Source organism: Epinephelus moara, chromosome 7 (genome assembly GCF_006386435.1).
Source record: "Epinephelus moara isolate mb chromosome 7, YSFRI_EMoa_1.0, whole genome shotgun sequence".
In the NCBI taxonomy this organism is placed as follows: domain Eukaryota; kingdom Metazoa; phylum Chordata; class Actinopteri; order Perciformes; family Serranidae; genus Epinephelus; species Epinephelus moara.
Window position 1 is genome coordinate 34,627,149 of NC_065512.1, and position 27,969 is coordinate 34,655,117.

General features: G+C 39.8%; 1 protein-coding gene across 5 annotated transcripts; it reads right to left on the reverse strand.

The window, feature by feature from the left end:
• Positions 1 to 369: 369 nt before the first annotated feature.
• Positions 370 to 27,969, reverse strand: LOC126393427 (solute carrier family 35 member F5-like). 5 transcript variants are annotated; one of them, XM_050049598.1, is made up of 16 exons: positions 27,812 to 27,969; positions 27,021 to 27,132; positions 26,101 to 26,242; positions 23,810 to 23,959; positions 23,228 to 23,290; positions 22,402 to 22,483; positions 21,453 to 21,643; positions 19,508 to 19,589; positions 19,334 to 19,421; positions 16,657 to 16,721; positions 15,773 to 15,877; positions 15,405 to 15,564; positions 15,139 to 15,229; positions 14,643 to 14,797; positions 5,625 to 5,725; positions 370 to 2,960 (listed from the first exon to the last, which is right to left on the reverse strand). In XM_050049598.1, exons 3-15 carry the CDS (start codon positions 26,233 to 26,235, stop codon positions 5,644 to 5,646), a joined length of 1,449 nt encoding a protein of 482 aa, XP_049905555.1. In that variant the 5' UTR covers positions 26,236 to 26,242; positions 27,021 to 27,132; positions 27,812 to 27,969; the 3' UTR covers positions 370 to 2,960; positions 5,625 to 5,643. The 5 variants fall into 5 exon arrangements, with proteins under 5 accessions (XP_049905555.1, XP_049905553.1, XP_049905554.1 ...); XM_050049596.1 differs by having other exon boundaries at positions 21,453 to 21,646; XM_050049597.1 differs by lacking the exon at positions 27,021 to 27,132 and having other exon boundaries at positions 21,453 to 21,646.

A 27,969-nucleotide genomic window follows, 5' to 3' on the forward strand; every position in this document is an offset into this window, starting at 1 on the left:
TGCAAAAGTTCATTTTTTTTTCAGTGCACTTGTGGTAAATTTACAAACACTTCAGAGATCACAGAGGTTCTTAAAGGAATGAACAGACTTCTGGTGGATTACATACACAGAGTTATGTGGAAACAAGGAGTTCATTTATGAAAAATCCAGTCTGTGGAAAAGAAGTTCCCCCTAGTAACAAACTTTCTATTTGTATCTGCACAACAGACTTGTTCACAACTATATGGTCTGGATATGAGAGCAAATACATGCAAATCATATCAAAGAAGAAATGCTGCTACTCTGACACATCTTACCAACATTTGCAATGTTTCTTCAAAAGAAATGTGATCCTGTAGAAATATGCCATTGAACACAGACATTTTAAAAGATGTTTTAATAGTGCAGTGTAAGTATGAAAACAGATTTACAAAATAAAAGGATAATTCAAGAGCTGAGGTTGATAAAAGGGATGTTACTATTAGAGCCTTCTTTAAGATATAACATTTTCAATAATGACACTTGAAAGACAAAGAAACTGCTCAGATATGAAAAACAAGACAAAGAACCTGAGAAAGAAAAAAAATCATATCCATGATTTCACAAGCACCATTGATAAAAGATGAGAAAAAATAATAATGATAATTTTCTTTTGAAATCTAAGCAAACAACATGGGAAACTAATCTTCCTGAAAAGCTTTCATAGTTGCAACTGTGGCAGGAGGGACTGATTGGCAAAAACACTGCAAGTGCAACAATGAACATGAACGAGAAAAGTTTATATCTGTCACTTAAAGTGCTCAACCTGTTACTTTACCCTCACAGGCCGGTTATTACTTCCTCCACTTCATACATCCAGTCAATGCTGAGTGCAATAAACACTCCATAAAGATGTACACACAGCTGACATTTAACAGGATGTGGAATAATATTGACATTTCACCTTCAACTGTAGTGTTTACATGACACACACTGAGGCACACTGAAAGAAATGCTTTTTTCTCATCACATGAAATCACAAACACAGTAAATAAATCATAAATGATCATATACAACAGTCCAATCAATGTGATATAATCTCAGTTGCTAATAAAAGAGAATTTTGCTGTGATGCACACACTTCCTCTGGCAGTAATGATTTACAATGATACATAAAATATAAAATAATACACGATCTCAGACAGGAATCTGTAGTGGTCATCTGAGTTTCATAAACAAAACATCAATTCTCTGTTAATGCTTCACTGTGTACAGTATTTACACTCATTTGGAAAAGGAAACTGCTCATACAGTACGAGCAGACGACCGTTATTGCAGCAAGGCATTTGTAGCTTATAGCAGAAGGCTTAACATATGTTCATATTAAAACACAAATATTATGTCTCTATCACAGTTTGTCTTCATGATCCAGCACTGTCAGAGGTACAGAGGGAAACAAGAAAGCTGTTGAAGGATGTTGAAGGATTCTTGTTCAGCTGTAGTGTGATTACATTTTACTTCATGTCCGGCTACAAAGGTTTCCATAACAAACGAAAATAAGGACTAAAAATAAAATATTTAATGAGAGAAGTTAAAGGGACAGTTCACACTAAACTTTTCCCCTTACCTGTATCAGTTTAGACCTAGACCTTGTGTGAGGAATTTTCACTTAGGCACTAATTACTTTCTACCAAACTACACCTGCCGAATGTATAATCGTGCAGAAGGGAACACGCATCCAGTCAGGGACGAGAGGCTCGTGCTCATGAGAGAGTGAGATGGAAATATTAATTGCAATCTTCTTGGCTGGGCTGTAACATTAGCTAGCTCAGTGGTGTTAGGTGAGCCAGCAGTAGATACATGCACACTTCCTTCTGCTTCTGCATGGTGATAAGGTTGGTAGGTGTAGTTCAGTAAAAAGTAAATAGTTCCTACATTAAACTGCTCACAACAAGGTATGTGGTTTATCCTGAGTCATGAGTTCTGGAAAGACACAATGCTGTTCAGTTTTTCAAATGATTTTTTTGGCACTTTGAGCACCACTAGCCAAATGTCATCTAGTGCCATCATATTTAAGAGAAGGCAGACATCTCTACGGCAAATTTCTCCAGCACTCAGCAACTCACACCAAAACAATCTAGACTGATAAACTGCACTACAGGCGAGGGGAAAAAAGATGTATTTTTAATTTGGGGCTGAACTGCCCCTTTAAAATGTTGAATACTATCAGGACAGAGTCAGTATCATCTGGAGGTCTAAAGTAAGTGAAAAAATATCTCACAATGCACGCACAAGTCACTCTCAATGGTTCTGTCATTACCCAAACTGAAGATGCTGGTAAGATCAACTCAACACCGTGCTTAGTTTCAGATTCTACCACATCACACATCCTGAAAACATTGCAGTCATATTGATTGACTCATATGAAGTATGTCATACGGCTGATTTATGGAAAAGCAGGATTTCTCTATCAAAGGCAGCCAAACCAAAAACAAACTTTTTACATATGTCATTTATGAAAATGCACTCTGTCTGCTTCACACAAAAACGTACAAAATAGCAGCACAGTTTTAAAAGGCGTATAGACAAAAATAACAATGTCCAGTACAGAAGAATGTTCAGCCTGAAAAAATTTCGTGACTGTGAAATGGAGACTGTCAATAGGAAAAACACACACAGCTACTCTGCCTCTGTTAGTGTTATGATCCAGTTCAATATGTACCGTTTCATTTGGTCACATGACACTATAGTATTCACTGATAATGTCCAGCACCTTGAGAACCGTAAGGTTTTCTTTTTACTACACAGAAAACATCGACAAAAAATAAAAACAGGATCTCAGTCTGGGGTGACTGGAATGCGAAAATAGAAGTGAGCTTGTAGAAATGGATGTGTGGTCTCAGCACTCTTGAAAATAAATAGATTTAATAGGAGGCACTGGGGTAGTTCAATGTCTCTGAAAGCTTCCAGATTGTCAGCTCAGTGAAATCCACTCTCACCACCTTGGGAGACAAATAAAAAAAAAACATGTCAAAGGAACAGAATTATGTACAGACATGTATGGGTAGTGCTACTTCACTGATTTTGCATTGTACTCACACTGGGAATTTGCATTTTACCATTTAAAAGATTGCACATGGAGGGTATTTAGTAAGCTCACTCCAATATTTTAAAGGTTCTGTGTGCAACATTCATTCATTCAGAACATTAATATTGTGGCAAATCACTATTTATGAAGATAAGCCCCCAGAACAGCCCTCAGACTTTAGAGTCAATTTCACAAAACAGCCAAACATTGAATTACAACATCCGGATCCGTCACATGATGCTGTAGTTCCAAAGAAGACTTTTTCCTCAGACTTACATAGTAAAATAGATCTGTAATCAGTGGATACTTTTTTTTTTATATTAAAACCCCCACGAAATGACTCGTTTTACTATAACATTTTTAATGTCTAGAAGCGCCATACAATTTGACATTTTTTTCCCCATCCAAGTTAGCAAAGGGTTGAATTGGAAGTTAGCTGCTTGGCCGGCGGAAGTCTCCATTGCACCTCCTCTATGGACACTATGATGTCGATGATGTGGGTAATTTCATACTGCATATCCAGCTTTTTTGGCTTCATGCATAGTAAAGTGGGCCCAGCCTCCAATTGTGTATATAGCTCTGAGCTATATACACAATTGGAGGCTGGGCATTGATCATCTTGTGTCACCATAAAGATTAAACACTTAATGATGTAACAAAAATAATAATCAAAAGGTTAATCAATAATGAAATAATTGTAATAGTCGCAAGCTTAATTGTATGAAAATGGACACACTGACGTCCACACATATACACTTGCTTCTGGTTTTGCTCCTCCATTAGACACTACATACCCAGCAGACAGGCTTAAGTCTGTCCTAAATTGCACTGTTTTCATTCCCCACTAACACCTTATTAGAAACCACATGCTGAGTTCAAAATCTCTCTGTCCTGCTGGCAATTACTTTGTCGGTTTGGAAGGCAGCTGAGAAAAGCTTAACTAAACCAATGAACAGTGAACAGACAGGCGACTTCACTGAGATGCAGACTTTGTGAAGTGGGTGGCCAATCTCTGGTCTAAAATATTTACGTCATGATCTTCCTGTCCTGCTCGTCTTCTGTCCATCTTACTCACCAACATGTCTAAACACTGAGGGCGTTTGACAAACACTTGACAGATGTTTTAAGAGAAATAACTGAGCATCAAGGAGATAGTAGGAATCCTGAACTTCATTAACTATTACAAAATCCAAGTGTTTGGGATGCAAATCTAACAAAGTGTTAATATTAAAGCTGCCTATCTGGCCACTTGGGGGCAGCAGAACAAGCTGAACACAAAACAGTGACACATTATCACCTTATGAAGTTGCTGTGCTTGTTTGCAAACTATTGCCTAATGACTATTTGATGAAGCATTATTAGCATTCATTTGGAGTAATGTTTCTGGCCACCAGACAAATATTAGTCTAAATATTCACTCTCCTTTCCACAAACTCCTAAGAAAAATACCTGACTCTGGCATTCGTTGCTGGGCAGGTAGTATACAGTGGGTTTTTAGAGAGGCTTCACTGAAAACAGCTGCCTGCAGGAACCACGACTGAGTAGAGCTGCTGGACAAAAAATAGCCGAAAACACACTCTGTAAGGCTGACAGAAGTCAGTGACAATTCTCTGAGAGTTTGTGATTAAGAGTGGCCCCTTTCATTTTTTTTGTACTGATTTTATCCCTTGTTAACATTAGAAATTATATATTAGTGCAGCTTCAACATTGTCCAAACTATAGAGGTTGCAGTTACTTAAAATGTTACCGAAGTTGTCAAGCAGGGGCTTAATTTAATGTGTCCACTGTGCTTCAAAAACAAGCATCATTGATTTTAATTAACAACACAATAACACTTAGAACCATTAGAAGTTGTTGCACTTTATATTTAGAGTTACAATGTTAGATGTTTATTTTAAACATGGCCAAAGATTCAATAAGGTAAATGTATATAAAAGTAATCTCTGTGAGCAAAAACCTCAGGCTACAGTGTTCTGAATACTGTTTTTAAAAGTTTTTTTTAAATTTGGCTAAGAGCTGATGTCAGATCATGGCAAATTTCTTTATATGATCATCTGCTCCAAGCATGCTACTGGAAGCCTTTACATTACATACACTGCACCATGTAGCTACATGCTAACATCAGGGAAACCTGTAATCGTAGTTGCTCATGTTGTTAATTTCTCCCAAATTCTGGATCAGATTCCTGCTTGTCCGGTTGTGTTTAGAAGCTTTTATTCATGACTTTTCATGAAAGAAAGTGACACTATTCTCCTTTACAGTCATTCTGCAGCTGCAATTGCTGTGCAGAGACGATGAGTCTGCAAAAATGCTGACCATTTAGAGCAGACTGGGCTTTTTCAGAAGGGGGGGGTTAAAGAGACAGGCACTAAAACAGAGTGTTTAAGACAGAATCCAAATATGAACCTGAAAATGAGTAAAATAGGTCCTCTTTAAAACTGGAAGAGGAAAAATAGCTTGAGATTTTTTATATTTTTTGTAAAGGGTAAGATTCAAACAACCCAGCTGAATAATGAGTCCTCTTAAACACATGCACATGCACACACACACAGGTCAATGTGGCTGAGTGATCATTTACTTTGTGTTTGACTGCTGGATCATGAGCAGAAGCTTCCTTCGCTGGGGGAGACGGTATGTAGAGGAATAAGGCTTTCACACTGCTCACTGTCTTCTGGCAGTCTGTGGGCAGAGGGAACGGTGTGTCAATCATCATCACAGTCATCATCTTGACAACCATCATTATTATAATTATCCCTACACAGCATTCACAGAAGAATGGAGAGCATAACTGCCGCAGAGAGGATAGTCAGTCAAGCATGTACATCTGATTACAGACTTAACTTAGCGAGGCTGCGAGCTACAAATGGAGTGTACTGTCCTTGTGAGAATGTCAGAGAAGAAAAGACTAAGTGTGTGTCAGAGTGAAGGTCAATTCATTTTTAATAGGTCACACAACAATACAACAACTCACTTTCTATTTAAAACTTTAAAAGGTTTAACTTTTTAAATGAGTTGACTAAAACCTTTTCATAGAATTTTTACTTTTTTTTACAAACTTGCTTTGTGCTCAGACCTGAGTGTTTATTAACCTAGCCTAGTCCCAGATGTGTGTGTGTGTGTGTGTGTGTGTGTGTGTGTGTGTTTACACTCTTTTTGCTGTTGCGTCACAAAGGCCATACTAACCACATTTACTAAACCCATGATGCTATTGAAGCAGAGCAGTCCATTGGAAAATGAATGTCCAATAATAATGGCTCAATGTGACAAATAACCTGTCTAAGGAAAGAGAGACACCTGGAAATAACTGTTGTGTTGAGGATATAATGATGTGATTGGTCTGATAAGATAAGTGACTAGTGCTTATGCCTTACATGAGACAAGTTGACTTTTATAGCCTAATACTGTACTAGGCCATTAATAATCAAGCATTTTATGAAAATTAAATTCATGATAGATGATTGTTTAGAGAGTGCACTTCATCACCTTTATATTTTTTACATTGCCATCACCTTGTAATGAGGCTGCGAGCAAGGACTGAACACACCCCTTGTTGATGTGTTGGCAGTGTTGGGGTAACTCATTACAAAAGTAAGATGTTACAGAAGCATTACAATCACTGTTTTAGCAGTGATGAAGTAATATAACAAATTACTAACAGAATTTCACATAATATTATTACATTTACAGTGTCCTGTAATGCATTACCACCCAAAATAAAGTGTTTCTTGTTTTAATTTTTCATTCATCCACACTGCTCCACTTCCGCAGGTGTGCCACCAGAAAAAAAAACATCCCCTGATGGTTGTGTGTTGTCATATCACTAACTTATTTATACAGTCTACGGTCACTACAGACTACATTATAGATGGGTGCCGGTGATCAGCACAGCTGGGTCATGTTGTACTGTGAGTACCACTGTATGTGAATGCATGAAGTACACAGCATTTGATTTAAGATGAACTGCACTAAACTGTGCTTTGATTACCTGCTGTGAAACAATGTTTCACAATTTTTTTATGAAGTTAATTTAGAACAGTGTTTGAATCATGTTTGTGTCTGTTAAATAAATTAAATACATTTTTGAAGTGACAAAGTTTTTGGAAGTTTTTAGGGAAGCCGACCATGTATTTTGGGCCTGCAGCTTGTAACAACGAACAAGCCCAGAGTGTATACTTGGTTGTTTATCTTTGTGAGAACCAATTTGAATTTTAGACCTTGAGAATGAGGACATTTTGGTAGGTCCTTACCTTAAGACAGGCATTAACAGGCCTGTTTGAGGGTTCAGACTTGGTTTTAAGGTTCAAGTTAGAATAAGTTTTAGTTTATGGTTAAGTTTAGGGTAAGGAAGTAGGGAATGCATTATGTCAATAAGGATCCTCACAAGTAAAGAAGTACAGGGTCCTGTGTGTGTGTGTGTGTGTGTGTGTGTGTGTGTGAGAGAGAGAGATGAAAAAGAGAGAGAGAGAGAGATAGAGAGAGAGAGAAAGAGAGAGAGAGAGGGTGTTACTACGGTAACGAACTGAGCAGACATGCTTAAGAACAGCTCCTGAACAATATTATTGTTTTTTGTTCGGAAATAAGATAAACACTGAAAAATAGTAAAGAACTTGAATACAGAAGTCAACACAACATGCCAGAGAAGAGAAAGAGAGGAAAAACAGCTGGAACAGGACCCTGGAGACAAAGATCAAGACATTTAGCTGGTTGGATACAATGTTGCTAACAATGTTGCTAACCTAAGCAGTCAAAACAACTAGAAGAAAAGAAAAGAAGAAGACAGAGGAGGACTCAACTAAACAAACAAGAAGACTAAGTGAAAACTACTGGACACTGACAGTAAGTTTTAACACTTTAAATTACAAATAAAATCCCAACTGAAATATTAAAGGTAACAGCTAACTAGCTTACACTAGCTAAATAACAGTTGGACGGTTGCCTAGCAACGGCATCAGTGGCATCAGTGGCATCATGTCTACCTGCTCTGAGACAATAGAATATCCCCCAGCTGTAAAAAGCAAGACTGCAAGGGGCAAGTATAAACAACAAGTTCTCCGGGAAAGACCAGAAACACTCTTTCTCGACCTGTATAAAGATGGGAGGGCATGTAATTTAATCTTCTACTCTGATGAAGCTTATGCCTGGCTGAATGTCATCAGCTCCCACTACTCCTCAGTAAAGAGAACAGGTATCTGCAATGGATGGAAGATAAGTGTATTGGAGGAAAATGACCCAGACAACACCATCATGACAGTCAACCTGTTTAAAAATGGAACTGCCATGGTTCAAGGACACCTGGCAAAGTTTGAGGGTGACTTCCCCGCCATGAAACTCAGGGCTCAAAAGGAGAAGGAGGGTCTTACAAATACCCCACCAACCCATGGAAGCAAAACCTCCACCTCTTCTCTCCCCACGTCTGACAGAGAGCCTGCAGACGCTGACACTGACCCTCCCCTACTGGAGCACTCAGAGGCTCTGAACATCATGAGGGAACAGTTCTCCCAGATGGAGACAGAGCTGGTACAGCTCAGGGAGCAGCTGGACCAACAGCAGCCTAACTCTCCCTCCTTCCAGGATACCCTGACCATCTTCAGGAGAGAACTGGAGGACATACTCAATGCTCGGTTGAGAGAGTTTCAGCAGGACAGAACCAGTCATAGCAGACAGCTGGACTACCTCAGTGAGGAGGTGAAGCAGCTGAGAAGTGACAGAGACAGCTGTAAGGCAGAGATAGCAGCACTGAGAGAGGAGCTGCTGGAGAGGGACAGAACTCTGCTCAGTCTACAGGAGAGCCTGAAAACACAATGCTCTCTACCTACAGTCACCCCTCAGAGCCAGACCATCCCCACCCAAACCAGCCCTGCACCTGCTCAGCCTCCACACAGCCCTACCCCTGGGAGCTCACCCCACCTCACTCAACCAGCTCCAGCCTCCAGCCACAGCCATGCGCCCACCCCAGCACCAGTGGATTCTCCACACTCCACTGAGACTGCACAGACACACAGAGGCAGAAGGGCTGAAATTATCCTGCTCATGGACTCCAACGGAAGGTTTCTAGATGAACAGACACTTTTCCCGAGACATAAAGTCGAGAAGATCTGGTGCCCTAACACCCAGAGAGCCCTGGAGCTCTTGACCGTGGCTGAGCTAGGATCACCCAGCCATATTATCATCCACACAGGCACCAACGACCTAAGGTCCCAACAGGAGAGAGTGGCAGACTCACTCAGGAGAATGATTGAAAAAGCCTCCACCACCTTCCCAACCAGCAAAATCATCATCTCCACCCTCCTGCCAAGAAGAGACTTCCACCCCCACACCATACACAGGGTGAACGCCAGCGTCTCCAGGGACTGTGCCCTGAAACCCAATGTGTTCCTGGCTCACCACCCGATACTAGGTCCGGACTACCTGTATGACCATGTACACCTGTACAGAGAAGCAGTCCCCATCCTGGCCAAGACCCTGAAGGACGTCGCCTTCAGCAGGAACCTCACCACCACCCAGAGGAACAGTCCGCCAGCACAGACCCCACCCAGACCTCCTACACCTCCCAGACCTTCTAGACCTTCTAGACCTCCCAGACCTGCCATAGCCCCTAGACACCACCGGCCCAGACTACCAGCAAGGATACCCAGGACACTCCAGCCCCCGCAGGATCACCAGCATCACCAACACACCCCACAACCAAGTCAACACAGGCCCCCACAAACCAGCCAGAGCACCCCCCAGCCTAGACCCCCTGCCCCCCCCCTACATCCAGCAGTACAGCCAGCTCTACAGGCACCCCAGCCTACTGGACGGAACTATGCTGAGGTTGTGAGAGGAGCGGCACCCCCACCCCCCACTGGTGACCTCAGGGAGATACAATACATGTTACACCTGCTCTGCTCTAACCTCATAGCTACATAATAGAAGAGCAGAGACAGAATCTTAAAGAATAAGAATCTTATCGTAAAATGTTTAAGATAAAATCATATATACATACATACATCACACATTCTAAACTATCCACCCAAATCCCTAATTTAGTTTAATTTAACTTAGTTGTTTATTTCTTGTTTTTATTATCGTTATTGTTTTTTCAGTGTTTGTCTTATTTTTAAAACAGAACACATTTAAAGATGAAATCTTTTCAAATAACATGTTGGAACATTCAAGGCCTTAGATCATCTGCTTTTGGATTAAAAAGCCGAAATCCAGATTTTATTAGAGAAGTAAAAGACTCTGATATCACCGTCTTACAAGAGACATGGTACAGAGAAGACAGTTCCACTGGTTGTCCTTGCGGTTACATTGAGATTATTATCCCATCAATTAAACTCCAAACAGTAACCCAGGGTAGGGACTCAGGAGGCATGATTATTTGGTATAGATCAGAACTAACCCATTCAATTCAAATTATCAAAAAAGCAGAATCCTATATTTGGCTGAAAATTAACAAAGAAGTAATAAGTGCAGACCAACATGTCTACCTATGTGCTATTTACATACCCCCCTCAGATTCCCCCTACTACAATGAAGATGTTTTTTCCACTCTAGAGGGGGAAATAAACCAATTTAAAACTTTAGGAAACGTGCTAGTCTGCGGAGACCTGAACGCTAGAACTGGAGAGAAAGCTGACACTGTAAACATCCAGGGAGATCAGCACTTAGGCCTACCTGGAGAAACCTGCTTTCCTCTCCCCGAACTCCCCCCAAGACACAATTTTGATAAAATTACAAACACAAATGGTACCCAGCTTTTACAGCTCTGCCGCACGCTGGGTCTGTATATAGTCAATGGTAGGTTACGAGGAGATTCTCTGGGCCGTTACACTTTTAGTTCAGCTCTTGGCAGTAGTACGGTAGACTATGCCATAACAGATCTGGACCCAATGTCTCTCAGAGCTTTCACAGTCAACCCACTCACACCCCTCTCGGACCACAGCAAGATCACGGTCTATCTGAAGAGGGCACACAGTAACTATGAGGCCTCTAAACCCAGTGAACTGTACAACACCACACATTCATACAGATGGAAATCAGACAGCATGGAGAGCTACCAAAAGGCATTTGAAAATGCCAAAATCCAATATTCAATCGATTTATTTCTTTCTGAAATATTTCCCCACAATAATGATGGTGTAAACACTGCTGTGGGCAAAATTAACGCAATTTTTGATAAATTGGCAAAGTTATCAAACTTGAAAACCTCTAATCAAAAACCAAAACAAATACACAATAACAAATGGTTTGACAATGATTGCAAAAATATAAGGAAAACTTTAAGAAAGTTATCAAACGAAAAACATAGAGACCCAAATAACCAAAACATACGCCTTCATTACTACGACACCTTGAAACAATACAAACGCACACTGAGAGCAAAGAAAGACCAACACACCAGAACCCAGCTCTCTGAAATAGAAGAATCTTTAGAGTCAAACCAGTTCTGGCAGAAGTGGAACACTCTAAACAAAACACAACAAGATCAATTGGCAATACAAAATGGCAGCATTTGGATGAATTATTTTACTGAATTATACAGCAATATTACAAAGAACAGTGACCAAAACAAAACACACGCCAAGTGGAAAACTTTAGAATTAGTAATCAAAGACAACCAAAACCCTCTAGATGCTTCAATAACAGAGCAGGAACTGACGGAAAGCATCCAATCCCTGAAAGCTAAAAAGGCCTGTGGAGTCGACAGCATCTTAAATGAAATGATCAAATATTCTGACCATAAATTAAAATTGGCTATACTCAAACTTTTTAATATAATTCTAGCAGTTGGCACTTTTCCTGACATATGGAATAAAGGTTTAATAACACCCCTTTATAAAAATGGAGATAAATATGACCCTAATAATTACCGTGGGATCTGTGTAAATAGTAACCTGGGAAAAACCTTTTGCAACATTATGAATAAAAGACTCATCAGTTTTATCAATGACCAAAATGTTTTGAATAAATGCCAAATTGGATTCTTACCAAATTTTCGCACAACAGACCACATCTATACCCTCCACACCCTGATTGAGCAAGAATTAGACAAGAAGAAAGGAAAGGCCTACGCATGTTTTGTTGATTTCACAAAGGCCTTTGATTCCATCTGGCATGAGGGCCTTTTCTACAGACTACTCAACAGTGGCATTGGAGGAAAAACATATGATGTAATTAAATCTATGTACACAAACAGTAAATGTGCAGTTAAAATAGGAGACAAACAAACAGCCTTCTTTTCCCAAGGTCGTGGGGTGAGGCAGGGATGCAATCTTAGTCCAATCCTCTTCAATTTATACATTAATGAATTTGCATGTCAATTAGATCAATCCACGGCACCTGGCCTCAACCTGAATGGCACAGAAATTAAGGGTCTCCTGTACGCAGATGACTTGGTGTTGCTGTCACCAACAAAAGAAGGTCTACAGCAGCACCTCAACCTCCTGCATACATTCTGTCAGACCTGGGCCCTGACAGTTAACCCAAAGAAAACCAAAATTATGATCTTCCAGAAGCAGTCCAGAAGTCAGGAAAACACACACAATTTCTATTTGGACACCACTAAATTACAACATGCAAAAAACTACACATACCTTGGCCTCAACATAAGCTCCACAGGAAGCTTCAACTTGGCTGTGAAAGATCTGAGAGACAAAGCAAGGAGAGCTTTCTATGCAATTAGAAGAAATATTAAACTGGACATTCCAATTCAAATCTGGCTAAAAATTTTCCAATTTGTATTAGAACCGATAATTCTCTATGGCAGTGAAATTTGGGGACCAAAATTAAATCATGAATTTGAAAAATGGGACAAAACAATAATAGAATCTTTCCACACAGAGTTCTGTAAGAGCATCATGCACGTCCAGAGAAAGACACCAAACAACGCATGTAGAGCAGAACTCGGCCAATTCCCCCTCATATTGAAAATACAAAAAAGAGCAATTAAATTTTACAATCACCTAAAAACTAGTGACCCCCAGACATACCATCACAAAGCCCTAACCTGCCAAGAGCTGAAGCCAGAGAAGAGCCCCCTCAGCCAGCTGGTCCTGAGGCTCTGTCCAGACAACCTAACATGCCCCGGACAGCCTCGGGACCACAACACCAAGCCAATCAGACCAAACCAAATTATCAACCAACAAAAAGAAATCTATATCACATACTGGAAGGAAACAACTAAAACACAGAGTAAATTAAAATGTTATCTGACCCTAAAAAGAAACTTCACATTAGCAAATTATCTGAGCACAGTAAAAGATCCTAAATTAAGAAAAGCCTTGACTATGTACAGACTCAGTGAACACAGCCTAGCTATAGAGAAGGGTCGGCATAGACAGAGCTGGCTGCCAGAGGAGGAGAGACTCTGCTCCCACTGTGACAGACAAGAGGTCGAGTCAGAACTACACTTCCTCACCTCATGCCCCAAATACCAGGCTCTGAGAAATGAACACTTTCCCAAAATAATACAAATACACCCTGAATTTGAAAACATGACAGACATGGAGAAACTCCCATATTTACTTGGGGAAATACCCAAATGTGAGAACATTGCAGCTAAATTCATCATCTCATGTCACGACCTGAGGACAGCCAGTGGAACCTGAGAAACACAACTCACTATTTACTTCTTCTTTTTAATTGTTTTTAATTGTTTCATTCTTAATTATTTATTTATTCATTTATTTCTCGTATCAACATCAACACACACACACACACACACACACACACACACACACACACACACACACACACAAACTTCCACAATCATAGTTATACATATTATACATACAGTATTACCAACAGTATAGATTATAACTAATTTATTGTAAATATTGTCTTCCTTTATTGTTATTATTATTTTGAATTCCAAACGCTTGCTTTGGCAATATGTACAGTGTTACCTCATGCCAATAAAGCCATTTGAATTGAATTGAATTGAATTGAGAGAGAGAGAGAGAGAGAGAGAGAGAGAGAGAGAGAGAGAGAGAGAGAGAGAGCACACAACCACATTATGTTGGATTTCAAAACTTTTTCCCTATCAATACCAAAACCAAACAGCAGCTTTGTTGCCAGTTTTGATCAATAGAGCTCCCAGCTAAGCACCAAATGCTGCTTCCAGGGATGGAACTGAATTGCATTACTTTTTCAAAGGTGCTGTTTTGCTCACTCCTCATCTTCTTAGTTTGATTTTCTGACAACTTAGCTCATAAATGTGCTTTTTGGCAACAAAATCTAAAATCCAATGTCCTTCAATCGACCAAAAGACAATGTTTTCAAACAGCCCTGGCTGCTTGTGTAACCTTGCTAAAAGGACTAAAAGTGTTGCACTGTTCTCCCATGCAGGGGTCAAGTTTTTCATATACTGGAACCAATGGCTCCTTGAAAGGCAAGATATCAAACTAAAAATGAACTAAACTGTGTGCTTAGAAAATGATCAACACTTAACTTTACGTGGCTTGTCACAGTGGGTTGTATGTATGTTAGCTAAGGCACAAATTGTTTCATGCAATCAATTGCTTAGCCAGTTTCTGAGCTTTAGACCACCAATACAGCTGTCACACTGTGCTGTGTCACCTGTAATCCCTTTGTAGAATCAAGCAGTGTGTACCTCTGAATGCGATGTTTCCTGCAGATGAAGACATACACTCTCCTCAGCCCCACCAGGACAGGGTCCCAGTTGTTGTAGTGGCACAAGAGCGTGGCGATGAAAAAGGAGAGGAAGACGGGGACCGCCCCAGCAAAAAACAGCCACGAGAAACGTACCTATCCACACACATACAGAGAGTGGCTATTACAACTTCTGTGATGACTGTCAGATTTTTTTGTTAAAATTCTAAACATATGTTTAAATTTGAAAACTCATTTAACCCCAAATTTAATAAACATTTATTCCCATTAACTTAAGTGAATTATTTTTTGTGTAAAGCAATATAACAAAAACAGTATACTAAGTAAACAGTAACATTAACAAGACTTTTCACTTTGCAATCTGCTCTGACCCACACTTTTCAATCTGGTGTCTTGCCAGTGCCAAACAAAAATTATCTTGAATCTAACTTCAAACCCTGACTCTGATTGTCAAGTCCCTGTGGTAGGAAATGTACCTTCTGCATGCAAATATCTGCCATTATAGAGAGCGGGATGGTGAGGCTCAATGCCAGAGTCCCGATTAGAGATGATGTGAGAAAGCAGCCCCTGTGGAGAAAAAGCCACATCATCAGGTCAGCATTAAAGTGTTTCTGAAATACTGTATATTCTTCAAAGTCATTTGTTCAACTTACTCAACTGATAATGTCCTTAAACAAAATGTAAATTATGATGGTTTGGTGCCAGAAATGTGATCTGAATAAACAATGGGTCAGGTGCTCACCAGAGCCAGAGAAACTCTGAGAGAACGGTTCCAATGAGGCCATTAATGAGGATATACGTCCACACCAGCTGGCTGGGAAGCTCAAAGGCCTCAAAACCCGTGTAGTGGAGCAGAAGAAAGCCTGGCCACAGCAGCAGCAGGTTGAACAGACCCACAAACCCTAAGAGACACACAGCATCTCCAGCTTAGACAGCTCGAAAGGTGCCTTCTATAAACCACAGTGAGGACAACTTCATGGAATTAAAACTATTATACTGTGCAGGGGTCTCTTCTGTGTTTAAATGCAAAGATAGGGTGCAGACATTGCTCAGAATATTGTTAATGACCGAAATATTTTCGTCAAAACCAATATACTGAGCACTGCTTACCAAAGAACATGGGGATGTCAAGCTTATCTTCCCGATCCACTCGTCTCTTGATCATGACGATGTAGACTGCGTACAGCGCCGCCCCCGCCAGTGACCACAAGGAACCTCCATATAAAAATCAATCACACTTTCAAAGAGAGAAGGTTTCAACTCATATCAATTCAACACTACTGAGGCCCTGATACACCAAGCTGACAGTCGGCCATCAGCCAACGTTGGGCCATCTCTGCGGTGTGTCCCGCACCAATGGCCCTCGTCGGCACTAGTTGGCTTTTTTTGCCACCAATTCAGTGTGTTGAATTGGCGTCAGCAACTGCAGAGTCAATCGGTGAACAAAATCCCTCTGATTGGTAGTTCAGCTCGGCGCACGAGGGGAGAAACGGAAGTGAGGAAAGTAAACAAAGAGCCAAGAGGGAAGAGGGAGTGAGACCAGAACAAACTTGTTACATAAGGTATGATTATTTTTTTTTAACCAGTGAGCTTTTTAGCAGAAACGTTTCCTGATATTTTGTGTTATTGCTCACTAGCGCACGGTAAATATGCTCTGATCCTTCAACACTGGATTGTGTTGTTAATGGGCTAACTGGCTAATTAGCATCAAGACTGATTACAGACGAATGCCATCTGCTGGTGTGGAGTGTTATTTCCTCTCATGCAAGCACCGAACAAAAGTGCTGGTTGGCCGGTGGTTGAGGTCTGCAGTGTGTTCATGTGCAACTTTTTCGCTGAGACACAGGTGACATAAAGCAACGCAGCAGGGAGATTTTGTCACTACTAGTTCCCTGAAGTCAGTTTGGTGTGCCTGGGCCTTTGGACTAATATACAATTTCACAAAACAAAAGCAAGGTGAAAGAGTGACAGATACTCGCTGTCTCCATGGTTACCTATGACGCCTTTCTCATCAGGGTTGTCCATGCTGGAGAAACTCACAAGGGTAACACCTCCCATGCTAAACAGGAGAGATGCGGCATAATTCAAATTTTCATGGTTAAAAGGGTAATCAGTAGAATTTCAAGACTTAAAGTTTGAAATGAGATCTACATCATTATGACAAAATGCCTTAAGACCCTTTCAATGTTCATAAATTCCAGCCGAGTGTACACCAACATTGGACAATTCTGCACATTAGGATTTATGTCAAGTTCCAATGTTAAAGTGTCAATGCAGGAGGTAGTGTGTCCTTTAACTAGCAATATAAGGGTGTGGAGGTCAGGCTGGTGGATGGGCATGTGGGACATCTGACTTTGATTTAGGAGACCAGAGTCTGCATCGCATCACCAATCTGCAATTAATGTTGCTTTATCAACCGTAACAACAATCTTTCTTTAACCTTGACCATAACCTGGATGTCACATACAGTATATGTTTTAGAAAGCAAGAACTTAAAAAAAACGTGGGCAGTGGATGGAAAAAGCATTGTCATTGAACATTATTTGGGGTTTTGCTGAACTGTCCAACATCAACATTCTAGTCAGTTTCTACAATAAGGCAAACTACAATATTACTGGAGCCTTACACAAAAGGGATGACTGAACTTGTGACCAACTAGTAATTCATTCAGTTCACTTTGACTAAAATTAAGGCCTAGTCCACATGGACACATTTACTTTTGAAAGCAGGGTTTTTTTCCCTCCTTTATCCTCAATAAACATACTATTATGAAAAAGAAATCTATGGGCAAATGAAAACTCAAAAACACAACTGAAGCGTTAAAGAGCACGCCAAACCAACAAACAGTGACATAACAACAACCCTAATAATAATAAGTAGAAATAGAATAACTTTATTTGTACGGCACAGTTCATACAGCAAAGTCCTTTACATAATAAAATGAGAAAATACAGATAAAAGACTAAACCTCGCACAGACACGTGTATGTAATTAATTTAAAAAAGCTACACAAATTCAAGTCTAAAAAGATAGGTTTTAAGATTTCATTTGAAGCTTTCAACGGAATTTGAGTCTGACCATCTCTCAAAGGTTTTTCCAGGGAGGAGGGCCAATGACAGAGAATGCATCATTACCGTACTTTTTAGTTCTACCCTGAGGGACAATTAGCATACAAGAGGTAGAGGATTTTAAGAATGTAGAGGGAATGTATTTGACCAATTTATCAGATAAATAGTCAGGAGTCCGTCCACTTACGGCCAGGCTCCACCGGGCACATCAGCGGCGCGGCACGTCTGCAGCGCGAGTCCCATAGCAGCTCGCCCCCCTGTTAATCAATTACAGCGGCTCCACCGGCAACGGAAGCGGCACGACAACCCCCGTCTGTCGCGCGACAACTCTCTATTTTAGGCGGCTCTTCTATTTTTGTCACGCTACGCTCCCCTACCGACCCTCCAGCAAATAAAAACTACATGAAATTGTGTGCTAAATGAGCACAATGTGTTTTTAAATGAATAAACCATTATCAGAGGTGATATGTGATGATTTTTTTTCATGCATTTACCCATGTTTATCCGTGATCCTACCGTTTAAACTATGTATTTTAATACAGTTGAAACTGTTTATTGTATATTGTATTGTCAATATATGTAATAACTTAGGTGGAGTTAGTGGAGCCCAAATGAATACGCCGCGACGCTACGCTGACGTGACGCTTACGTTTGCAGCCGGTGGAGCCCGGCCGAGATTTTAAAAAAATAAAAGCAAAATCTTGCCAATGAAGCCGGATTTTAAACCAGAGCAATTTGTTCTTAATGTATAGTCTTGGCGAGTAGACATGTTGCACTTTGGATCATCTGAAGTTTGTTTAAAGATTTATTTGAGAGGCCTGATAACAAGGCATTTTAATAGTCAAGCCTGCTTGAGATAAAAACATGAACAAGTTTTTTTGGTGTCTTCTTTAGATAAAAGAGGCTGTACATGGAGAACATTTTATAAGACGGGGGTTCAAAACACAGGTCACGATCAAAGATAGCACCAACATTCTTAGCCAACCTCTGTACATTTTCAGTGACCTTATGTGTTGGTTGCGTGCGGACAAAAAGTCAAAACTCAGAAAAAGCGTGTGGACTAGGCCTTAATAAGATAAGTGCAACAATTTGGCTAAAACTAACATTTAATTTATTAACATTTCAAGACAAACAAAACTGGAATAGGTGCCTTAGGGAAAAACCATTAAATATGTATCAGGGCTGCCACAAGATTAAGATCAGGTGATTGTTCAATAAGATGTACTGGGATCAAGGTTTGTTCAGAGGACAGATCAGGCACAACAAAATAGAAGTTATCCTTTTTGGTACCAAGGATATTCACGAAAGATTTTCTTAAAATCTAAAGCTGCCACGAAAGAGGCAAGTAAAACAAATAATATTTTATGCTCCTCCTGTGAATCAAATAATATGTCACCAAGACCATCAACTTTTACTTCCCTGAAGAGGATGGTTGGCATTTTAGGGAACAGAAAAATAAATGTAAAGCATGGAGACACATCAGGCAGACACAAAAAAACAGAAAACAATACATCCACTCATGCAGATATATGCTCAGCTCTGAAACCTCCCAACATGCCCTTCTCAACTGAACTGTCTGCCAACACTTTCATTCAGGCCTTACCTCAGAGCTACAGCTAACAGTTTAGACAAGGTGAAACGGTCACTGCTGTTGCTGGGAAATATGGCTGCTAAGATGAGCGTGAACAGGCCTAAAGAGAAAGAAGCAAAAGTTAAGTCAATTTTATCAGCATCAATATCACAAATTTGCCTCAATTTCACAGAGTCAAAGAGTCACCTGAGGTGGATGACAGGATGTTGACAATGGCGACCTGTGTGTCGGACAGGGCTTCCTGATAGGACAGGTTAGCCAGAAACCACTGGAAGAGAAACAGAAGCAGCAATGTGAACTTTTCTGCACATTACAGAACAAAAACCCTGTGGTAAAATCTTTCTCACATTCTTTATAAAATCTGGTTTTGCAGACTGACTGAACTTTTAATTTCACTCGCTGTCCCAGTCACTGAGGCCTTAGTAGTTCATTGTGAGAGTAAGGAAGTACCCGGTTCAAATCCGGCCTTAGACCTTTGTTACATCTCTCTCTCATTTGTTTACTGTCATTTATACCTTATCACTATGTAATGATGGCATAAAATGCCCAAAATAGCTATGACAGTAAATTTTAAAAAAGCAGAAAGCTGCCAGAATTGTGTCAGTGTAGTCACAAACACTACATACCTACTGTGTTAGAAGTGATAAACAGAAACATTGAACAATTCAATACCAACATATAACCTCAAATTTAGAATGTTGCAAAAGATCTCTACAATCAGCACAGTTTCAAGGTGGACATCCAAGAGTCAGTGTCAGTTAGTGTCACCAATTCAGTATTTGACCAAATGTCTCCCCTTCTGTTGCTCAGATATGATGTTAGGTAAGGGCGAGAAAAGTGTTTTTTGCGGAATATTATGATGTCACAGTGAAGTTGACCTTTGACCTTTTGGATACAAAATGACATCATGTCATCATTTTATTCTATCAGACGTGTGAAATTTTGTCATAATTAACGTATGAATTCTGGAGTTATGGCCAAAAACATGTTTTGTGAGGCCAAACTGACCTTTGACCTTTGATTACCAAATTCTGATCAGATCATTACTAAGTGCAAGTGGATGGTTGTGCCAAATTTGAGAAAATTCCCTCAAGGTGTTCTTGAGATACCACGTTCACGACCATGCAACGCACAATGTCACAGTGACCTTGACCTTTGACCACCTAATCTAGTCAGCTCATTGTAGAGTCCAAGGGGACAGTTTGTGCCATATTTGAAGAAATTCCCTCAAGGTGCTCTTGAGATATCCTGTTCATGAGAATGGAACAGAAGGATGTATAGACGGATGAACAGACAACCAGAAGAGACAGTGCCCAGCATCTTTTTTCAGGTTGCATGCAGCCTCTTTGAAAAAAAGTGCAGCACCCAGGGTCTTTTTTCAGAGTGCTCTGACTTTTTTCCACTCATAGTTATTCTAAACTGAAAATCTGTGAACTTTTCAGAAAGGCGCTGGTGTAGTCACTGTTGCTCCTTTAGATACTGTATGATGCGTTAGTCAGAAACTAAAACAATGAAGACAAAAATGTCCATTTGTGGGAGCAGACGGGACACACACAGAAAGTGGTGTAACGTTAGCTACTTAGCTTAACGTTAATGTCAAAATCCACATGGAGCATGTCATTTAAAAAAAAAGCACTGGTAGAGCTTTTTTATTAATCAATGGAACTGAGCTACCCCAGTGCCCTGCAAATGCTTTTTTTGTCTAAGAAAAACACTAAGTGGACACAGACCCTGCTTCCCAAACTCTTTAAAGTCTCGAAGTGATCAAATTAAGACCTATGTCAAATACTTTATTGCTTTAAGGTTTCCCAGAAGTGCTTTATTGTGCTCAGAGAGGATGAGTCACAAATTAAAAGAAGCTCATCGCTTGAAAGGCTATATGATTAATGACTTGTAGTCTTGGCACTCATAAACCATCTTTCCGCTCACTTACATAATTCATATGTGCCAAAAGCACTTTTTTTTCAAAGTATCAGCAAAACACATTTGTCACCGCCTCGCTAGCAAATAACACAAAAGGATGATCAAGCGTGTGAGTGTTATCAATTATACATTGATACAATGCATCAAGATTGCGTCCTGTTTATAATTTGATACAGCAATGTAAAATCAAAAGCTGTCTTAGTCTCACCACAAAGCAGAAGAAGAAGCTGATTTTGGCCACATCAGTGATGGTTAGCTTGCCCACTGTGCGCAACATGGCCTCATGGTCCTTGGCAGCTGGGTAGGACATGCGGGACAATTTGGCGTCCAGGGCTTGAGTAGAGGGCAGCTGACGCACCTCCATGATGTTACTGAAACGCACCCGCTGCTTTTTAGAAGCTGCTGGGAGGTGCAAAAAGAAAGAAGCCTGAATTGACAAGAGGCAGGGAAAAAATGTGCTTTTATTTCAATGCCCAAATACTTTTTAATTTTTTAATTTTTAAGATGCCATCTGTATTTGCAGCAAGGGCATCATTTTATTTAATTACACAAAATATCACGCTTATTAGGTGTCAATGCATGACTGGGCTGAACACAAGTCACACAAGTACCAAACACATAAATATCTAAAAATATCAATAGAGAAATCCTAATTAACTGTGGCCTTAGACTATGGAGGTACATTGGCTTTCAGCCAGCTCAAGAAATTGAGGTCAGTAAGAGCTCTCCTGAACTCATCAATAAAAAGTTATAGAAAAGCACAAAGAACATCAGATGTTTCAACTGCTCTGCCAAATTCAGCAAAGAAAGAGGAGAACAAAATCATTTGGTTCATAATTCTACTCTTATTATGACAGTATGTGAGAAGAGAATTAATAGAGAAAAGAAATAACTGAGTCTGAGGGTCACATGAAAGGTCAGACAGAGGTTTCTCTTGTAAAATATTATATTTCTTTCATATTAGCTCCAAAAAACATTTTATCTCCTTTTATAGCTCACTGCTGCCCTCTGTTGTTGAATTGTTATTTCAACCGATTCCAACTGATGATGCTATCAGTCAAAACATAAGCAATTTAACATACTCCTGAGTGTTGAAACAAGATAATAAATATGCTTCATGTTATTTATTACACAGACAGTATCAACTGTGTACTCACAAGTTTCACAGTCTCCAATTAAACAATTTGAGTGCTCAGCAGGTACATCCTGGAACTTCACCGGAACATAGAGTGGTTCACTCTGCACAAGAGTGACAGTGCAAGTCAGACATTATAGCTGTCAAAAGGACAGTTCACCCCCAAATCCCTTTTTTCCCTCTTACCATTTATGAGTGCTATTAGCAATCTACATTGTTTTGGTGTGAGCTGCTGAGTGACTCAAGATATTCCACACACACTGTTGTGAACTGTTTCATGTAGGAATTACTTTCTTTCTACCAAACCACACTGCCAACCCCATTACCACACAGAGGGAAGCGTGAGATACTACAAGCCTCTCGTCCATGAGGAGATGCACGCTTCCTTCTCTGTGGTGACACAGTTGGCAGGTGTAGTTTGGTAGACAGAAAATAGCTCCGACATGAAACTGTTCACATCAAGGTCTGTGGATTATCTTAAGTAACTGGGTCATGATTTCTGGAAAGAGACATTGCTGTTGAGTTTTTCAAACGTTTTTTTTTTTGGCACTTTGACCACCACAAGCCGAGTGCCATGTAGTTGCTATGTTGGACAGAAGACAGACATCTATATGGCCGATATCTCAAACACTCTGCAACTCACACCAAAACAATCTACGCTGATAAACAGCACTACAGGTAAGAGGTAAACCAACTGCAAAATGTAAATTTGTATTTCTGTTTGATTGTCTAAGCTGATCAAATATTAAAAACCCTTTAAATACTACCTGAACACATGATAGCAAACTAGCACCATCAGATAGTTTGCTGTTAAGAGTCATAACTTTCTCTGTGACTTAACAACATACCAAACAGTTGTTGACAGTGGTGTCAGTGGTGCAGGGTGCAAAGTAGGCCTCAGCATCAGCAAACTGCAACAAGATGCAATTAAGACCATTATCTTACAGACCAAAACCAAGAATTCTCAGTCATCATCTTGTCTTAAGGGGAAGGTTCACCATTTTTTCAAAAATCTTCTTTGCCATCATGTAGGAATGTGCACAACACAAAAATGGCTTAATTTGCAAAAGAAAAAACACTCTGCTGCAGCTTCTAACTGAGCTTAAATGCAGTGCAATGGGGTGATCTTTACTAACCCAACAAAAACAATAATAACTACAAAAGAGGGTCAGTCTGGACAGACAGGCCGACACTTAAAAAAAGTAATGACCCATGATTTCCATGAGGTTTTCCACAACTTTTTCCTTCTGCTGCAGATGCAGCTAAAAAAATAAAGCCTACAAACCTGATATAAGGGTGCTTTGTGATTCATCATGATTGAGGTTGTGGAATGCAAACAAAAAGGTTGTAAGTGTTTGGAGAAAAAACAACAACATTTTAAACATGCAAACATGCTCCCAACCTGTGTTGACTGTGCTTTAACTACTTACAAATGCCGAATGCCGCCGTTTCAGTGTGCCAGTGCACTGCTGCCTCCAGGGTCGCCACAGCAGGAACCCCAGCAAATAGAGTACAAACATGGAGGTCTTGGTGAATGTGCTGAAGAAGGGTTTGTTGTACTCCTGTCGCTTGAAAATGTACTACAGGAAGAATCAACAGAGGGATGCTGTTAGGATAACAGCTTGTAGTGGTTAAATAACATGTGCTGCAAGCTAGACAGTTTTCCCTCTCAGACACTTCTGTTTATTTTTCTTTTGCATTTCAAGTCTGTCAAGTTGAACACAAATCTTCGAAAACACATGGGAGGAGAGTAACAAATTATATAAGTATAACATGACACTTGATACTTTCACTACACTTCATGTTTGAAAATGAATCATTGTACTTTTTGGCTTAGTACATGTGGCTAATGATTGTAGTTATCTTTGTTTAATTACTCCTTTACATGTTTGACTGTAAGAGGCAGTATGTTTGCTGATTTCCTCTTGTTTTACATTTCTAGCTACTTCCAACCTTCTGTGCTGCTAACCCAGCTAGGCATGGGTGGTATCTATTTTTTCATACCTTTGTACCTTTCAAACATTGCACAGCAGTGTATGGTATATGATAGGAATTTTAAAAAACAAAAACAAAAAAAATCCCATAAAAGCTGAGTTACTGGTGATAGGAGTAGCTCAGGTCTTGCTGGATTTAAATACTTATGGTGTACATTATTATGAATAGATAGGGGATAAGCTTCCTTCTTGCTGGAAGACCCAATAACTCGATACCGCCACATCAGTGAGCTGAAAGGAGATGGTGTGTTGAATAAAATCATGTGGCTAATAAACTGCTTTGTAGTTGGAAGAAGTCACCTCAAAATAAAGTTACAAAGATAAACTCAAGATAAAGTTAGAGAGTTAAAACTCCAAAACAGGGGCAGAGGCGTTTTTCTTTTTTTCTAGTCCTGTAACGTTATCCCCACCACTCCCAGTCACCAGGTTTCTCAGTTCAGCTGCCCATTCCACCAGTAGACACTGAGCTCTAGTGGCATGAGTTGTGAACTGCAATACATGGCCTTACTAAAGCATCTCTGTATCAGTTAAACTTCTGACTAAGTTATTAATAACTAACAAAAACGCAGAACAATAATCCAACTTACACCTTCTCTTACCCTCCCTCCGCCTCTCTTTCACACAGGAAGCAGCTTTATCATCAGCGCTGCAGTACTCAGGCTTTCATTTATCCAGCTTTTGACCAGGAATATCTGTTGAAGTCCGACATATTTAAATCCCTGCGGTCATAATGTCCTGTAAAAATATTTCCCTCTGTAAATATGTAGGCCAAACACCAAGTCCTAACCAAAAGCATGTGCTTCCCTGTCCTCAATGAATCTGTTAAATATGCACCTCTGTAACTTCATATAAAAAAAAAAAAATCACATAGAAAATCAGTTGTGCGCTCGAGCCATACTGTCTTCCTATGTTTGTACTTTTTTTTTAAACAGAAAACACACATATTGTGATATTTACTGGAAATGATATACAAAATAACCAACAGCAAGTAGTTGTTATTAGCAATGGTCATTACCAGAAACTTTCATATTAGGTTTGCGGATTTGCAGGTTGGGTTCATGTCACTGATTAATGCATATGTTTTCTTGGTCAGGAGGGGCGGATTGGCTTTCTTAACGGGCTGGGTTGGTGGGGGTTTTAAAAAACTCCGAGCCATGCATCACTAATATCGCCCAAACCTAAACCCAGCCTTATTTTATAATACCACCACTGCCACAAGAAATCAACCGGCATCCATTTAAGATGTTTATTTTTGACGGTATGAAACGGTCTACAGTTTAAATTATCCAGCAAATCACAGAGTAACTGGAGGTCCTAAAATGTTTAGTACTTACATGATAACACATTACTGATTTAACACTCTTAAAGGAGATCAGCTCTCAAAATGACTTAGTGTTTTACTGCTAATATTAAAGTCATATTATATAATATATTGTAATGTGTGGAGTTGCAGTTTCGGTATTTAATAATTAGGGATTTAAGTACTTTAACAATCACTTGAGAGAGAGAGAAAGGCACAGTTATGCCACACATTGGGGCACAATGCAATAACACACATATATAATGTTCACACCATTTCCTGCACATACCAGAGTGTCACAAGGCACTCCAGTTCCTCATTACGTTTGTGCCTCCCTCTCATTTTATTACAGTTGTGTTATCTTATACTGCAACCCACTTTGTGGCAGCAGGTGTTGAAAAGTGACTGACTGAGACAAAGTCCTTACTGAGGTGAGCTCAGAGGAGGCTACCCAGATGACATCCACCAGCAAGAGTATGACCACTCCCAGAGCCATCCGCCTCCGCTGCGCTGCAGAGCTACCCTGAGAGCTCATCCGGTTCATGATGAACACCCACTCCATCAGGACACTGGTAAGAGATGAATGGATGAACAAGAACATGTTGAAGTTACAAGATATTCAGAAACTGGCCCCAGCATTTACAAATCCTTAAATAATCAATGGGTTTTCTATGAAAATGACATACTAGCAGCAGAATTCTCGATTCTAACAAGAAAGTACAACAATATTAGTGTGCTCCATGTCTTACACCCTACAGAAAAATGCAAACTGTGTTAATTGCAATCTAGCAGAAACTCAATTATGGTAGCCTATAACAATTTAAAGTGAAATCTGAGCTGACTAAATTAGTCAACTGATCAGTTAAACAGAAAATTTATAGGCAACTATTTTGATAATTGTTCGTCATTTATCAAGCACAAATAAACATTTGTGCCAGCTTCTCAAATGTAAGGATTTACTGTTTTTCTTTGTTTTATATCATTGTAATTTGAAGATCTTTGTGTTTAAGACCTTTAGTCTGACAGAAAGGCGATTTGAAGGTGTGACTTTGGGCTCTAAGACATTGTGATGGGCTATTTTTCTATATTTTCTTACATTTTAATCTAAAGAAGCCATCAATTCTTTAATGTAAAAAATAACAAACACATAAAACAATGAAATAAACAATAATGAGATGCAGCCCTATTTAAGATAACATCTGTAAGGTCTCTTTCTTTAGGTGAAAATCTTAAAGGCCATGCTTGAAAAAAGATACAGTAAAATATGGGCAAAAGGCAAAGCATGACTAATATCTTGGCAGAGCTGAGAGTAACCTCCACATATTTTTTTTACATTACAATACACACCTGTTTACCAGCACAATGTACACACTGAAAGGTTCTTTCCAAATGCCCACTCAGATTCACTGTGTAACACAGTGAGTCGAGAGCAACCAGATGTCTCACAGTTAACAAAAACCTGCCACAATAAAAGACAATGATGTTAGTTTTTTAAACCTACAGGTAAGTGATGTCACAGCAAACATCAGTGGAGATACAGCAGCTTAAATAAGTGACAGTAGGGGACTCAGCAACCAAAGACGTAAGAGGAAAATATTAACATCTCTGCTTTTTTATGTTAGGTATGAGTAAAGTAGGGTGAGCGAAGTGCCAGCTGGCTAAATATCAGCTTCGGGTGCTGCATAGTAAACAACTTACTGTATAATGGAGCTGTGCTGTACGTAGGTGCAAATTTTGTGAGTTAGCTTGGTTAACTGGCTATTTTACATTTATAACCGGGTAACGTTGCATTAAGCTATGAGTGAAACCCATCAAAGTTATCGTGGTCAAATTAGTCGCTTCTTCAACCCCTGCAAGCTAGCGAAACAGCTTACAAGCTAGCTGTTGTAGTGGCTGTTAAACTGTTACAGACTGGAGGTCAACAAGAAACGCTATGAGTTGTGTTTCAATATAACATTACTGATTGTTCATTGGCAGGAGTTGGTTGAGGTCCAGTTAATTTGTGCAGTTACCGTTAGCAAATAACATAGCTGTGCTACGCTTACTTGTTTATCAATATCAGATAACTACGACGAGCTAAGCGCTAACAAGCTTGCTTGATTAAGTGCTCAAATGCTTAATTAAAGTAGTCTTTTTACCTGAATGCGAGAAGAGGTCATTTAGTTTGCGTCCCTGTATACTTGTCTTTTCATATGCTACTGAAGTATCGACAAAATCACAGTTTTTACGATAAAATTATTGACAGCCCTGTGGTTGTAAACATTAGCACACCCTCCCCTCGTCCTCATTATCAGGT

Coding starts and splice junctions, on each gene's coding strand:
- LOC126393427 (XM_050049597.1), bottom strand. CDS start 26,235: ATGGAGTGGGTGTTCATCATGAACCGGATGAGCTCTCAGGGTAGCTCT. Junction 21,647..22,401: donor AATTGGAGACTGTGAAACTT/GTGAGTACACAG, acceptor TGCACCTCCCAG/CAGCTTCTAAAAAGCAGCGG. Junction 15,878..16,656: donor TGATGAGAAAGGCGTCATAG/GTAACCATGGAG, acceptor TTTTATATGGAG/GTTCCTTGTGGTCACTGGCG.